Here is a 16,413-nt window from a genome sequence, read left to right as displayed (position 1 = left end):
AAACCTGGACAAAACTACATTGGGGGAGGATTTTCCAGAAAAGCGGGGGAAAAAGGATGTTTAGGATGCTTTATATTTAATATTTAAAGAAAATGTGAAGCAAAAGGTATATATATAAAAATAGCAAACTTTTATTACATAATTTACAGAAAAAATTGTAATTTTTCTGTATATTATGTAATAAAAGTTTGCTATTTTTATATATACACCTTTTGCTTCACATTTTCTTTAAATATTAAATATAAAGCATCCTAAACATCCCTTTTCCCCCGCTTTTCTGGAAAATCCTCCCACAAGGTTGTTTTTTCCAGGATTTTTTCTTTTTTTTCAAGTGTCGGAGTCAAATTAAAGGTTTTCAAAAATTCCAGTGTTGAAAATGACTGCACGAAATTCTACACGCAAAAACCCAATGTATCCATTTTAATCACTAGGTGACCGCCCACCCACAATGAACTGTGGACGAGTGGCAAAGTGATGTACCCGTACATTTTAGTTTAGTACATGCACACAACTCCCACCTACCACCCACCGGCACTTACTATGATTGTACACAGTGGGAGCCTGTCAACAAGTCCTGGCCAATGATTCACGGCTGGGACCTGCTGATCGGCTGTGTACATTCACAGCCCAGAGCTCTGTGTTAACATTCAACACAGAGCTCTGTACCCAGGGAACAATCTGTGTTTCTCATCCCTGTAAAGCAGCACACTTTACACACAATGCACATAGTTATACATATATTTAACCCTGTGATCTCCCTAGATCTTAACCCCTTCCCAGCTAGTGTCCTTAGTACGGTGACAGTGTATAGTATTATCACTAAACACTGTATTAATGTCACTTGTGATGTCAGAGGCAGTTAGTCAGTTCCCCCCAGCATCAGTTAGTATCAGATTGTCCGCCGCACTATCGCAGTTCCATTAAGAGTCGATCGCCACCATTAGCAGTATAAAATCAATTGCAGGATATATACCATAGTTTTTAGGCACTATAACTGTCATGCAAACCAATCAATATTCACTTAGGGATTTTTTTAAATCAAGCACATGTAGCAGAATACATTTTGGTATAAATTTATAAAGAAATTATATATTTTTTATTTTTGTATTTGATATGTTTTACAGCAAAAAGTAAAAAATGTTTGTTTTTTTTTCAATTTTTTTTCTATATCAGAAAAAATAAAAAAACCCAGTGGTGGTCAAATACAATCAAAAAAGCTCCAATTGTGTAAAAAAAAAAAAAAAATTATATACATTTTGTTTGGGTACAGCATTGCATGACTGCGAAATCACCAGTTAAAGTAGCGCAGTGCTAAATAGCAAAAAATGGCCTGGTCATGAAGGGGGGGAAATGTTCTGAAGCCGAAGTGTTTATAGAGCTTGAGGATAAGCTACCTAATTTTCAGAGTTTCCTCAACAGGTGTAGGGGACCAAAGTATGTATCCTGTTGTATATGTTCAACATTAGTTACTTATGATCTACTCATATTATTCAAAATCACTTTTTATGGAAAAAAAAAAAGGAAATCTGTAATGCACATGCTTGAGTAATAGCACACTTGGCCTTTATATATAAACTTGAAGGAATAAATATATTTAGCCCTCTGCAAAGTATGCTTTTATTAACCTGCATTAGAAAAGCCTATTTCGATCCAAAACTCTTATCCTATTGATGTGGGCAAAATACTTTTCTCCCATGCAGCTTTTGTACATCAGCAAGATTATTTCCATTCCAGCCCACTTCAGAATAAATGAACAAAACACAATCCAATCTTCAGATTCATAGGGTAGATCTGCTATATTTTTACCAATATTAAAAGACTCTTGGTGTGAGTGCTATGGGACTAGATTATATATCCTCTGACCTTGAGTTTGAAGAGAAGCACATTGTGGTCCTGGAGCAGCTTCTTGGCCTCCTCTTGACTTGCCCCAATCTCTAGTAAATTTGGTACGGCTTCTGCTAGCTGCAACTGGACCAGGTCTCCGCTCTGCAAACAACAACAAATAGTTACTCCTTCATAGTGTATGCATATTTGCACATTGATCAACTCAACTAGGTTTTTTTCCATTGATCCGCTTTCGTTTTCTTTATTCTGGTAATCACCTGGCAGTAACTCACATTCTGGGCTGTGGTGACAACGCTGACTCACTGTACCGTACTTATGGAGGAGCACCTTTGTCACCCTACACTTCTCATTTACACTACAGAATGCACAGACACCCTTTTTCATCTCCATAACATAGGAGGCGGTATTCTGTAGTTCACAGACGTGCATTGGACAGTGCTGATAACATTGCTTGCATTGCAATAGAGGCAGATAATACATAAAGTTATCAGCTAACTGTATTTTTTGGCAGAACCAACAGTCATTTTTTACACTTGTCCAACAGACATAACAGAATACTTTTTTATGTCATATTCAACAGACCAAAAAGGACCAAATAAGAAAAATGCATTACACTTCAATGTATAAGTCAACCCTAAATCCCTGCATCTACAGACATCCACGATCTAACACTAACCTATCTAGCCCTGGAAAGAAGAAATCAGTATACATACAGTACCTTTTTTGAAGCCGATCCGACCCGATCCCACACTGAGCTGTCAGCGGCGGCTTCGCTGTGGAGGCGGGTTCCGAGGACACAGCCGACTACGAAAGTCCTGTAGTAAGTCTATGATTGACGTCACTTCCCATTCATTTCACAGCCGTTGTCGGCTGTGCCCTCTGTAGAGCTTCCGCCGCTTGAGATTGGGTCGAATTAGCTTAAAAAAAGGTATGTATAATGGATTTCATCTTTACAGGGCTAGATAGGTTAGTGTTAGATCGCGGATGTCTGTGATGCAGGGATTTTAGTGTTAGGGTGGACTTACACTTTAAGGTATCAGTCAAAGGAGAAAGACAAATAGCATATTAATAGCACAGCCTTCCTATTCAGGGACCTTGTTTTTTATCCACGTTTAGCTGAAGTGCCCCAGTCCATCCTACCATTTGTAATCCAGTGCATTGAGATTCCTTTTTGCCTTCTGTTGGCAATGAGCAATGTATAACCAAACATACACACTGCAGATTTATTGCTGTCTCTCATTTTTATAAAGGTGTATATTATCAAAAAAACAAGTATTGTGGTTAGATACAAGTTAGCAGTTTACGTGGCTGCTGAATAAATATTTGGCATAATTTAGATCTGCTTTTGGTATTTCACATAATGTGATATGATAGACTTATGCTGGTCCACTTACCTACCTCTACAACTTTTCCACATCTGAAGGGACCCACCCCAAGGACCTTCCACAAGCTGAGCTGCCACGGACCATCTATTGTACCACCAATGAGGTCCAGGGCTATCTCAGCCACCCACTACAGACCCCTCTGCAAGCATGATCCAATCTGCAAATTATTTATTTTCTAAATCCATATTTTCATGTAAGTACAATATATGTGAGTAAGCATATTTATGCCTAAAAAAGTTTGGGGGAGCAAGGCAAGACAGCTTTGGCAATAGTTTATCTTGGAAAGAAAAACTGTACCTATCTAGCTATGATTGGTCATGATGAGGGCTTTTTTTCTCAGACAATACGTGCAGGAACTCCCCTTTCTGGGTCACCCCTTGTCTCCGCCCCCTACCCACCTCCTGCACCGTTCCTTGGTTCCACCCCCTACCCATCTCCCAAGTACTGCTCTTTTTCGAGAATACAGAACCATGTAACATTGTGGTACTAAGTAATATGTATGGAGTTTGTTAATAATGACAAGAAAAACAATAAACTAGATCACATGCAGCCAGCAACAATAGACCTCTCAGCAACAATGAACCACTCAGAACTAAATACCCCCCCAGCAACAAAAGATCCCCAGCAGCAATAATAGATCTACATGCAGCAAGCACCAATAGACTTCCCAGCAACCACCAAAAATAAACCCTCCCCCAGCAACAATGTATCACTCGCAACAAAATACCCCCTCCCCTAGCAACAACTGACCCCCAGAAACATAGGACCCACCCCTAGCAACAGTAGATCCCCCCACCAACAACAATAGACCTCCTGAGCAACAGTAGACACCCCTCCCCACCCTGCAAAAGTAGATCTCCTCCAGCAACAATGGATCCCCCCAGCAGCTAGCATTAATAGACCTTGAACCCCTTGCCATTAAATACAGTCAGTGTTGGAGGTGCCGGAACTGCGTTCCCCCGCGTTCCTGCTGAAAAAAAGCCCTGATCATGATTTTCTGGGTGTCTAGTACAATCTGTTGCTGCTCGTGAACAATAATCTCATGATTATGAGCCTGTGTACAAAGGGATGCATTTCTGTATGTGTAATATTTTAATAACATTTTGTTCTTTCACAGTTTTGGTCCTACTTATAAAAGCATGTTCGGTGGTTTAATTCACCAAAATAATTTGCCAGTTTACTTTTTGGCAACAGGTTTGGCAAGTTTAAGAAGACTGAACACAACTTGGCAGAATTGGCAAGATTAAGACTGAAGTTACAATGTCAGTGATATAAATTATTACTTGTAATTAGTACTCATTTATTTTTTTGAATAGTTCAACAGTTGCATTAGCCATTGTTTGCCCAAAATCCACATTGACTAGGTCACTATATTTCCAGTGGGAAATTGTTTTATATATAACGCTTTCTTATAAATACATTGGGGCCCTATGTGTATATTTAAACTGTCTAATCTCTCAACACACGTATCATCATGTTCTTACATTTCTACTTACAGTGTAAATGAAACTGCTGGTGGAAATAAGACAGGCAAATGTAAATAAATCAAACACGTAAATGAGCTTTTCATGACTGGATTAATGCTGAATAGTAATAGCTCTAACTAAGGATTAAGAACTAATATGACGTTGCTACTGGAACCCGTGCTACATATTTCCCTAAAGGCAATTTATTATATCAAGCCACTGTTTAATGTCTTTAAATGTCTGTGTATGCTCTGGAGGTACACTGTATATATGATGATTTTTCACACTGCTTTGTTCAGTGTTCTAAATAAGTGCTTCTTAATATGATGGCTATTAGCAATGTTATTTAAAATGTAACAATTTATTTTAGGTCTTATACACATTAGTGGTGAATACCAAATACACTCATGGCACCTGGAAACATTCATTGCATGATTTTGTTATAATCCATGCAGACATAAGACAGTACACCTTTTAATAAAATATGACCAATGGGTGTGATTATATTACATTTTCTTTAACCCTCCATGTATTTATTATATTATTATGATTAATTTATTACGCACCCTCTTTTTCTAAAGTGCAGACCAACCCCCAGACAAAGTCACGTATGACGAAACATGTAGGACGGGGTCTACAGCGGTGAGGACATCACGCTTCTCGGTTCTGGTTGGAGGGTAGACGGTATCCCTCCCAGAAGCCGGGCTAGTGGAACGAAGCCCGCAGGAACGCCGCAACAACATTATTATGTGTACGCCTGATTTTGTCCAGTTCATTGTAAGTGCAATTGATTTTTTAAATAAATGTTTTAGCTTTTAATGCACTATGGGAGCTTCTTCTCTCTTTCATGCCATATGAATGTGAGGATTGATGGCCACCTATAGTGATGTTTGATGGAGGTTCAATCGTTCATCTGATCTGACTATCTTACAGTAATGATCCATTTGATACATTGGAGGATTTATGCCCACTCCTTGTAGATAGATGGGGTACCTGGTTTGACCACCTAAAATCTAGTGGTCCACTTAATCTGGTAAGGGGATTACCTTATCACATAGGGTGTGAAGTGTTCCTCTTGATTTTATAGTCACCCTTTCTCACTATCAGTTTTGTGGTTCCTCTGGGATCGACGGTGTAATCTACCCCCTCTCTTCTCCTGGACTTGATCACTTTTTATGGATGTTATATGAATTTATTTATTATTCCTATTCATCAATTTTATGACCCTTTTTATAATCATGTCATATTAATGTTTCTATTGTTACTAGCGCTGCACTATTTGTTTATTGTTTTATTTTTTGGAAGCCTATATTGGTATTCCAAGTGCTAGCAGCTCTCCTCGCCAGCACAGTGTTTACTTGGTTTTGACATTATAATTTAGACAAATCTCAAAACTGATATAGAATGAACATACTGTATTAAACAATTAAACAAATGATAGAAGAGTCCTTCCTCTAAGAGCGTGCCACTCGTTGCTGACATTCTTTGCTACCCCGATACAAAGAGAAAGTGTTGACAGTGGGTTTAATTTACTAATACTGGAGAGTGCAAAATCTGGCACAGTTCTGCATAGAAGCCAATCAGCTTCCAGATTTTTTTTGTCAAAGCTTAAAGTATTTGTTACCCCAACATTTCAGATTCCTGATATGTGCCTGCTATACCATATACTTGTATGAGAAAGTATTCTGTTGTCTTTGTATTGCTTCCTTCATATGAAATCCCTGGTGTCCATGCTAGTCCCCTTGCTTTCAAATTAAAAACTGACCACACTAAGCAGGAGAGCACACTGTGGTCAGTTCTCTAGCCATGCTGGGAACTCAGCCTGCTCTCCTCCAATGATCAGACTTGTCCTGACATGCACCCTCTGCACAGCCATGCACTGACAAGCTCAGTGTGTTGCTGCTTCTCCTCTCCCAGCTAGTATGCAGCTGAGAACAGGGGGAATGTGATCATTTATAAAAAAGGGGAAAATAAGGTATTTATAATGTTTTTTCATATCTATACACAAATGTTTTGCCTTTCATGGCTATTTTAAACTAAATTGGTTGTTTTACAAGGTGATGGTTTACAATCACTTTTATTGAACAAGCTGAAGTTAGAAGCTGATTGGTTACCATGCACAGCTGCACCAGATTTTGCACTCTCCAGTTTTAGTAAATCAACCACAGTGTGTTCCAAGAAAAAGATGGAGGAGTCGGGGATCTGTGTCAATCTTTTATTCACTACTAGTCCAACCCAAACCCTACTCCCCATCTTAGGATTGAAGGAAGATGTTAATGCTGTTTCTTTTGAAAGAAAAAATACAAACTGTATATAAAATGTAAATTTGGCAGCATGTTGACTACCATTTGTTCCCCTGAATATTTGTTTGTCCAAATGAAATTGTATCCTTGAATGTTGTAAGAAATATCCAATGAGCTAGAGTTAGTGAAAGGAAATAAATGAATTGCAGATAGGGCAGATGCTGGTAAAAACAGATATTGAGTAATGATGATATAGGATCGGAAATGTGCAATAATTAGCACAAGGCATACCAATATAAATTACGAAAGTGTGAAAAACTTACAACAATTCTGGCAGTCTCACTCCAAATTCTCTCAGATTTGGCAACTTTGGATATCTTATGCACAAAGACTTAACCACTCTCCCCTATCCTTATAGTACAGTTGGATAGTAGATCCCCTTGGCCTCCCTACCTCTCCTACTCTCCTAATTAGGCTTATCTCTCAGGCTTATTCACCTTACCACTCGCCCAGTGTCTGCCACCCCTCTCCACCAATCCCTTCACTGGCTCCCAATCGCCCAGCAAAATAAATTCAAAATACTAACCACAACATGCAAAGCCATTCACAAATCTGCCCTGAGCTACATCACCAAAGTTGTCTCCAAATATCACCCAAACCGTCCTCTCCGCTCCTCTCAAAACCTCCTACTCTCAAGCTCCCTTGTCTTCTCCTCCCATGTTCATCTCCAGGATTTCTCCAGATCCTCTCCCATCCTCTGGAACACTCTACCTCAACCTGTCCGGCTATCTCCTACTCTACCAGCCTTCAGGCAATCCCTGAGAACTCATCTCTTCAAGGAAGCTTATCACTCCTCCAACTAAACTTTTACCTTTTCCATCAGTTCATTCCCCACAGTTACAACCTTTTGTACCACTTGCCCCACCATATTAGATTGTAAGCTCTTCTGAGCAGGGCCTTCTTAATCCTCTTGTGTTTTATTGTATTGTAACTGTATTGTCTCCCTTTTATATTGTAAAGCGCTGCGTAAACTGTTGGGGCTATATAATTCCTGTATAATAATAATAATAATACACTCCTATCCTGCGGATCACCCTTATAGCCTACACAAAATAGTTTATGTACATTCCATGCTGTTATCTTGATTATGCTCTCCTTTTTTTGAGGTTTATAGGCTATATTACCTATCATACCCATCACTGTATTTACCTTTTTTTCTGATTCTGCTAATAAACTCATTTGTCTAAAAGGGTGTTTGGTGCCTCAAGCCAAAGGTATGGGACTTTACGGGCTAAGTCAGGTAATAGTATCACAAGAAATAAGTAAATATCACAATTTATTCAAAAGAAAACAAAATTCATGAATGAACATGAGATAATTGAGTGCCTATGGGTTATAGACCCATGTGTTCAGTGGTATAAGGTAGAAAAAGTGACAATGTGAATGGTGACATAGATATAAATCTCTGTCTGTTCTGGCTCATATGAGAGACTCTGGAACGTGTTGAGAGAGAGTATATCTCGGTTTTCCAACGCGTTTCGGCATTTGTATAATACGTTGCCTTTATCAAGGAAAGGAGTAGGCCACCATATCTGCAAGATATATAGTGGGTACATATCAATTTTACCAGCTGATGTGTGAGTACTTCATTTGTGGCATGAAGGAATAAAAATGGATTTTTGTAAAATCTTACCGTAAAATCCTTTTCTCTTAAGCTCATTGACAGACGTAGTCCTCGTTGATTAATAACAACACGGGTTATACTGCCCTCTACAGGAGTAGGACTAGACAGGAAAGAAAACGTTCTGGCCACACCCTAGGGGCAGTCCCAGAGGGTATATCCTCTCACTTCCTGCTACAGCAAATCAGTTATGTCACAAAGCAGTGTTTAGAGAATTTAACCCAACCCAACTCAAAAACAGAGGGGCGGGTACTACGTCTGTCAATGAGCTTAAGGGAAAAGGATTTTACGGTAAGATTTTACAAAAATCCATTTTTCTCTGTCGCTCATTGACAGACGTAGTCCTCGTTGCTTAATAACAACTCGGGAAGTCCCAAAGCAGTACCACAAATGAGGGGTGGGATAACAGAAATCAAAATCCAGAAGGCCCAACCGGAGCCAACCAGAAGCATCTAGGACTCATCGAGCAAAAAGATGAGACCTAAGTGAAAAACCCAACAACCCCTTGAGATAGACCAACAGTCTCCTCAGATTGCGGCCTGCAGAACCTTGCGGCCAAAAGAGGCATCTGAAGATGTCATCACATCAACTTTATAAAAATGATGTAAAGGTATGAACCGACGATCAAGTCATCGCCTTGAAAACCTGGATCGCTGACGCCTGATGGCGGAAGACCCAGGAAACACTAGGCGCCCGAGTAGAGTGCGCCTTAACAGGGAACGGAGGATTCCGACCCTTAATAGAATAAGCCTGTACCACCGTCTGACTGGTCCATCTAGATATGGTCGCGGCAGACACAGGCAACCCCCTTCTAGGGCTATCTGTGATCACAAAAAGTGAGTCCGTCTTACGAAACAAGTTCGTAGTAGTCAAGTGTACCCTTCTGAACCCCATCCAAGGAGTGTAATGCAAACTCCCAAGGATGGCTAGTCTTAGGACACGGGGAAGATAACACAATATTTTAATTCAGATGAAAACTCTGAAAACCACTTTAGGAAGTAAGGATGGATTCGGAAGAAGAACCACCTTATCACTATGAACCACCAGATATGGGGAACGTCAAGATAATGCGGCCAGTTCTGACACCCTGCGTGCAGAAGTAATGGCCACCAAAAAGGCCACCTTCTAGGATAATGTAAGCAAGGAAATCTCCCTAATATCTTCAAATAGAAGTTTCTGAAGAACCGACCACACTAAATTAAGATCCCAGGCGGTAAGGGTGCACGCACTGGCGGAGCCAGATGTCGCACCCCCTGGATGAAATTCTGCACCAAGGAATGATTAGCCACAAGTTTCTGAAAGAAGATTGCTAACGCTGAAACCTGACCCTTGATGTGCTCAAGGACAGTTTCTGCTCAACCCCTTGTTGCAGACAGACCAAGATTCGGGTCACCGAATAGGTATGTGTTCACACCACCCAATATAAGACTTCCACGTGCTGGAAGTCGCTTTCCTTGCTTTAACTAGAGGTAGGAATAACTGAAGCTGACACTCCCTTGTCCTTCAGTACCTGGGTCTCAATGGCCAGGCCATTAAGCCAGCGATAGTAAAGCAAGATGGAAGATCGGTCCCTGAGACCGCAAATCCTCCCTGAGAGGAAGTCTCCAAGAAGCGTCCGCGACTAGCCTCACCAAGTCGGCGTACCAGGCTCGACGAAGTCAGTCCGGAATTTCCAGAATAACTGGAATTCCCTCCACCTCTATCCTGCGAAGAAGTTCCCGCAGTAACTTGAGAGGATGGAAGGCATGCCGTAGCTGATACTGCCCCCACGGGGCGATCAGCGTTTCTGCTGCGTCCGCTAGAGGATCGCGGGTGTGAGCTACAAACCTCCGCACCTTCCTATTGAGCCAAGGTGCCAACAGATCCACATCCGGGGTGCCCCAATGAAGGGACAGCTAGTGAAAAAACCTGTGGATGAAGAGGCCATATCCCTTGATCCAGAATCTGACAGCTGAAATAATCTGCCTGCCGATTTCCCACCCCCGGAGTGAACACTGCAGGGAGATCCGGAACCGGAGCTATGGCCTACACGCACTCGTAGGCTGAACTGGGGTGACCACTGGATCTCAACATCCAGCCCGTCGCCCAGTTCCAGCTTACTTGCTTGAAGATCTCACAGGAAACTGGAGAAAAAAGCTGTCTAAAAAATCTTTCTAAGAAAAAAATCCTGCCAGGACCAAAGATCCTAGCGAGGCATCTAGGTACTTACTCCTAACTAGACAGAAAAAAAACTGATTTGCTGTAGCAGGAAGTGAGAGGATATACCCTCTGGGACTGCCCCTAGGGTGTGGCCAGAACGTTTTCTTTCCTGTCTAGTCCTACTCCTGTAGAGGGCAGTATAAACCGAGTTGTTATTAATCAACGAGGACTACGTCTGTCAATGAGCGACAGAGAAAGTTATACACATACTTGTGACATAAAACGTCAGATCCCGGACCTTTGCATCTGCTTTCCCAAATTAATTCACACAGGATTTTGAGGGAATCGCTGCCTCTATGATGTAAAATGGATTAAGTGAATTTGTGGAAGATAATGTTGGTGAGGAAGAGATTTAATTTGTCACTAACTTACAGAGAGATGTAGACACTCTGGCTTGAGTGGAAAGGGATCCCTTCTTATATCCTGAAATGTTGGGATAAGGCAGTTGTTCACATTTATTGGCAATATTTCAAGGATGCTTGAATGCTTAATGTAGACTGTATAACTTACAAGTTTGAGGTGTTGCAAATTTTCACCAGTAGGGGGAGCCCCGGTCTTGTCTTCCAGGTGGTTTCCCTGGTGAGATAGTGTACAAGTGAGCCTGCAGTAAAGGCAATTAACACTTGAAGGAGTCATCCGACAATGCAAAAATATAGTCATTGTCGGATGGTAACTTACTGTTTAGGTGAGAAAGAGAGGGGCTGGATATCCGGGAGGAGCGAGTCCTGGGCGTCCGTCATGTTCCCTCTGCAGGAGGGAAGTGCGCCCTGTTTAAAATCCCCGGCTTTTGTACCCGCTCGCGCATGCGCATTGGCGCATCAGAGCGTCATGACGCGAACCCGGCTTCCGGGTTGGCGTGTTGGCGTGGTGTGCGTCAGGCTGAGCTGCGCGCGCATCTCGCTGGTGACGATGTAAGGGGAACCAGGATGTTCCGAAGCCGCCGACACAGAATTGGACAGGGACGAGGTTCCCTGTACAGGGGCACATCTCTGTCAGTCCCCAGAGAGGTAGCATCTGGGGTCACCTGTTCCGGGTGTGTTTGGGGGCGCAGATGCGATACATCAGGGATGTTGAGACGCATTGTATGTCACAATATTGATTGATAGACAATAAAACTTAAAGAAAAAGAAAGTATACATATTTATAAGAAATATCGATAAATCTTAAGGCAATACATGACAGCAATAATATTTATGAAGAGAAGGAGGGAAATTTCACAGGGGGAGGCATTACTGGCATGGGTGGGGTGATCCCCTTGGTGATATGAACATACCAGACCCATAGGTTAATATGAGTGTGGTATAATATCTGTAATATTAGGAAGGTATGGGGGTATGGGTGAATTTTGTGTATTGATATATGAAATTTTGATCAGTCTGTTTTGCCTGAAACAAAACCTTCTAAAAAGGGGCGATAGCTTTCGCTTTCGTTGAGTCCTGGTGGTCTGGTGGCATGGAGTTTTTTGATCCAGCGCATTTCAGTTCATAGGAGGGACTTATTCCAGTCCCCTCCTCTGGTTGGAATATGTATGCGATCTAGAACTGAGAAACTGATTTTTTGCATATGGTATTTATGGAAGTGGGCCATGTGACGGCCCAGTGGTAGGTAAAAATTACCAATAGTCATACTTTGTACATGCTTATTGACTCTAAGTCCGAACTCTTGACGAGTCTTTCCTATATAGAATGCGCCACATTCGCAGTTCATTATGTAAACTACCCCTTTGGTTTTACAGTTTGCGTAATGTTTGGGGGTGAAAAGTTCACCGTTGGGTAAAATGAGGGAGGTTGATTTGGGTATGACTGCACACTGGGCGCAGGACCCACAGGGAAAGGTACCTCTGGTTTTGCAAGGATCCTTTCTGGATTTCATTTCGCTGTGTACAAGTGTTTGATGTACAGAGCGAGTTTTTTTATAAGTAATAAGGGGGTTATCTGGTACTAGATCTTTTACTGAGGGATCTTCGGTGTGGATCGACCAGTTCTTTTTCAGTATGTTCCGAATTTTTTTGTGTTCTTTGGAGAATCTTAGTATTATCCTGGTCGGTGGTGGATCTGTTTAGGTATCTTTCCTTTGAAAGAGGATTTCATGTCTGTTTCGTTTGTTGACCCGATTGAAAGCTTTTTTGAGGCATGTTCGAGAGTATCCCCTTGCTAGCAGTCTGTGGGTTAGAGCGTCTGCTTCTTTTTGGTATTCAGTTGGGCTAGTACAATTTCTTTTGAGTCTTAAAAATTGGCTGTATGGTATGGACTTTTTGAGGGGTTCTGGATGGAAGCTTGTGGCGTGGAGGACAGTGTTGCCAGCTGTCTCTTTTCTGAACAAGGTGGTCATGAGGTTGCCAGTTTGGTCTTTATAGATGTAGGTATCCAAGAAGGGTATCTTGGTCTGGCTGTATGTCATGGTAAAGTACATATTGTACCGATTTTGATTCATTTTATTTAAGCACTCCAGTAGTAGATTCTCGGGTCCGTTCCAGATGAGCAGTACATCATCGATGTATCTTTGCCATAACATGATGTTGTTTGTGTATGTGTTGTTTTCTTCTGATGATAAAAAGTCTTCTTCTCATTCGCCCAGATAGATATTTGCATATGTGGGCGCACAGCTTGTGCCCATTGCGACTCCACATGTTTGTACATAATATGTGCCGCAGAAATAGAAGATGTTGTGGTTGAGTATAAATTTAAGCATGGTTAGAATAAATGTATTGAAGTTGGCATCATGATTGCTTTGTTCGTTAAGAGTTTTCTCTACTGTTAGAAGTCCTTTTGAGTGGGGAATATTATTCCACATATGCAAATATCTATCTGGGTGAATGGGAAGAAGACTTTTTATCATCAGAAGAAAACAACACATACACAAACAACATCATGTTATGGCAAATATACATCGATGGTGTACTGCTCATCTGGAACGGACCCGAGAATCTACTACCGGAGTGCTTAAATAAAATGTATCAAAATCGGTACAATATGTACTTTACCATGACATACAGCCAGACCAAGATACCCTTCTTGGATACCTACATCTATAAAGACCAAACTGGCAACCTCATGACCACCTTGTTCAGAAAAGAGACAGCTGGCAACACTGTCCTCCACGCCACAAGCTTCCATCCAGAACCCCTCAAAAAGTCCATACCTTACAGCCAATTTTTAAGACTCAAAAGAAATTGTACCAGCCCAACTGAATACCAAAAAGAAGCAGACGCTCTAACCCACAGACTGCTAGCAAGGGGATACTCTCGAACATGCCTCAAAAAAGCTTTCAATCGGGTCAACAAACGAAACAGACATGAAATCCTCTTTCAAAGGAAAGATACCAAAACAGATCCACCACCGACCAGGATAATACTAAGATTCTCCAACGAACACAAAAAAATTCGGAACATACTGAAAAAGAACTGGTCGATCCTCACCGAAGATCCCTCAGTAAAAGATCTAGTACCAGATAACCCCCTTATTACTTATAAAAAAAACTCGCTCTGTACATCAAACACTTGTACACAGCGAAATGAAATCCAGAAAGGATCCTTGCAAAACCAGAGGTACCTTTCCCTGTGGGTCATGCGCCCAGTGTGCAGTCATACCCAAATCAACCTCCCTCATTTTACCCAATGGTGAACTTTTCACCCCCAAACATTACGCAAACTGTAAAACCAAGGGGGTAGTTTACATAATGAACTGCGAATGTGGCACATTCTATATAGGAAAGACTCGTCAAGAGTTCGGACTTAGAGTCAATAAGCATGTACAAAGTATGACTATTGGTAATTTTTACCTACCACTGGGCCATCACATGGCCCACTTCCATAAATACCATATGCCAAAAATCAGTTTCTCAGTTCTAGATCGCATACATATTCCAACCAGAGGAGGGGACTGGAATAAGTCCCTCCTACAAACTGAAATGCGCTGGATCAAAAAACTCCATGCCACCAGACCACCAGGACTCAACGAAAGCAAAAGCTATCGCCCCTTTTTAGAAGGTTTTGTTTCAGGCAAAACAGACTGATCAAAATTTCATATATCAATACACAAAATTCACCCATACCCCCATACCTTCCTAATATTACAGATATTATACCACACTCATATTAACCTATGGGTCTGGTATGTTCATATCACCAAGGGGATCACCCCACCCATACCAGTAATGCCTCCCCCTGTGAAATTTCCCTCCTTCTCTTCATAAATATTATTGCTGTCATGTATTGCCTTAAGATTTATCGATATTTCTTATAAATATGTATACTTTCTTTTTCTTTAAGTTTTATTGTCTATCAATCAATATTGTGACATACAATGCGTCTCAACATCCCTGATGTATCGCATCTGCGCCCCCAAACACACCCGGCACAGGTGACCCCAGAGGCTACCTCTCTGGGGACTGACAGAGATGTGCCCCTGTACAGGGAACATCGTCCCTGTCCAATTCTGTGTCGGCGGCTTCAGAACATCCTGGTTCCCCTTACATCGTCACCAGCGAGATGCGCGCGCAGCTCAGCCTGACGCACACCATGCCAACACGCCAACCGGGAAGCCGGGTTTGCGTCGTGACGCTGCGATGCGCCAATGCGCATGCGCGAGCGGGTACAAAAGCCGGGGATTTTCAACAGGGCGCCACTTCCCTCCTGCAGAGGGAACGTGACGGACGCCCAGGACTCGCTCCTCCCGGATATCCAGCCCCTCTCTTTCTCACCTAAACAGCAAGTTACCATTCGACAATGACTATATTTTTGCATTGTCGGATGACTCCTTCAAGTGTTAATTGCCTTTACTGCAGGCTCACTTGTACACTATCTCACCAGGGAAACCACCTGGAACACAAGACCGGGGCTCCCCCTACTGGTGAAAATTTGCAACACCTCAAACTTGTAAGTTATACAGTCTACATTAAGCATTCAAGCATCCTTGAAATATTGCCAATAAATGTGAACAACTGCCTTATCCCAATATTTCAGGATATAAGAAGGGATCCCTTTCCACTCAAGCCAGAGTGTCTACATCTCTCTGTAAGTTAGTGACAAATTAAATCTCTTCCTCACCAACATTATCTTCCACAAATTCACTTAATCCATTTTACATCATAGAGGCAGCGATTCCCTCAAAATCCTGTGTGAATTAATTTGGGAAAGCAGATGCAAAGGTCCGGGATCTGACGTTTTATGTCACAAGTATGTGTATAACTTTATTCCTTCATGCCACAAATGAAGTACTCACACATCAGCTGGTAAAATTGATATGTACCCACTATATATCTTGCAAATATGGTGGCCTACTCCTTTCCTTGATAAAGGCAACGTATTATACAAATGCCGAAACGCGTTGGAAAACCGAGATATACTCTCTCTCAACACGTTCCAGAGTCTCTCATATGAGCCAGAACAGACAGAGATTTATATCTATGTCACCATTCACATTGTCACTTTTTCTACCTTATACCACTGAACACATGGGTCTATAACCCATAGGCACTCAATTATCTCATGTTCATTCATGAATTTTGTTTTCTTTTGAATAAATCATGATATTTACTTATTTCTTGTGATACTATTACCTGACTTAGCCCGTAAAGTCCCATACCTTTGGCTT

At 41.5% G+C, this 16,413-nt stretch overlaps 1 protein-coding gene across 2 annotated transcripts in view; it reads right to left on the bottom strand.

Annotated features, from left to right (window-relative positions):
- CCDC141 (coiled-coil domain containing 141) overlaps window positions 1-16,413 on the bottom strand; it is a 235,591-nt gene that overhangs the window by 191,480 nt on the left and 27,698 nt on the right. For both annotated transcript variants that reach the window (XM_082261213.1, XM_082261214.1), the window contains exon 2: window positions 1,864-1,986. In XM_082261213.1, the coding sequence (XP_082117339.1) occupies window positions 1,864-1,986 (123 nt within the window). The remainder of the gene's footprint in view (window positions 1-1,863; window positions 1,987-16,413) is intronic.

The sequence above is a fragment of the Pelophylax lessonae genome (genome assembly GCF_965119305.1).
Source record: "Pelophylax lessonae genome assembly, chromosome: 6".
Lineage (NCBI taxonomy): Eukaryota > Metazoa > Chordata > Amphibia > Anura > Ranidae > Pelophylax > Pelophylax lessonae.
This window is presented reverse-complemented; position numbering and strand designations above follow the sequence as displayed.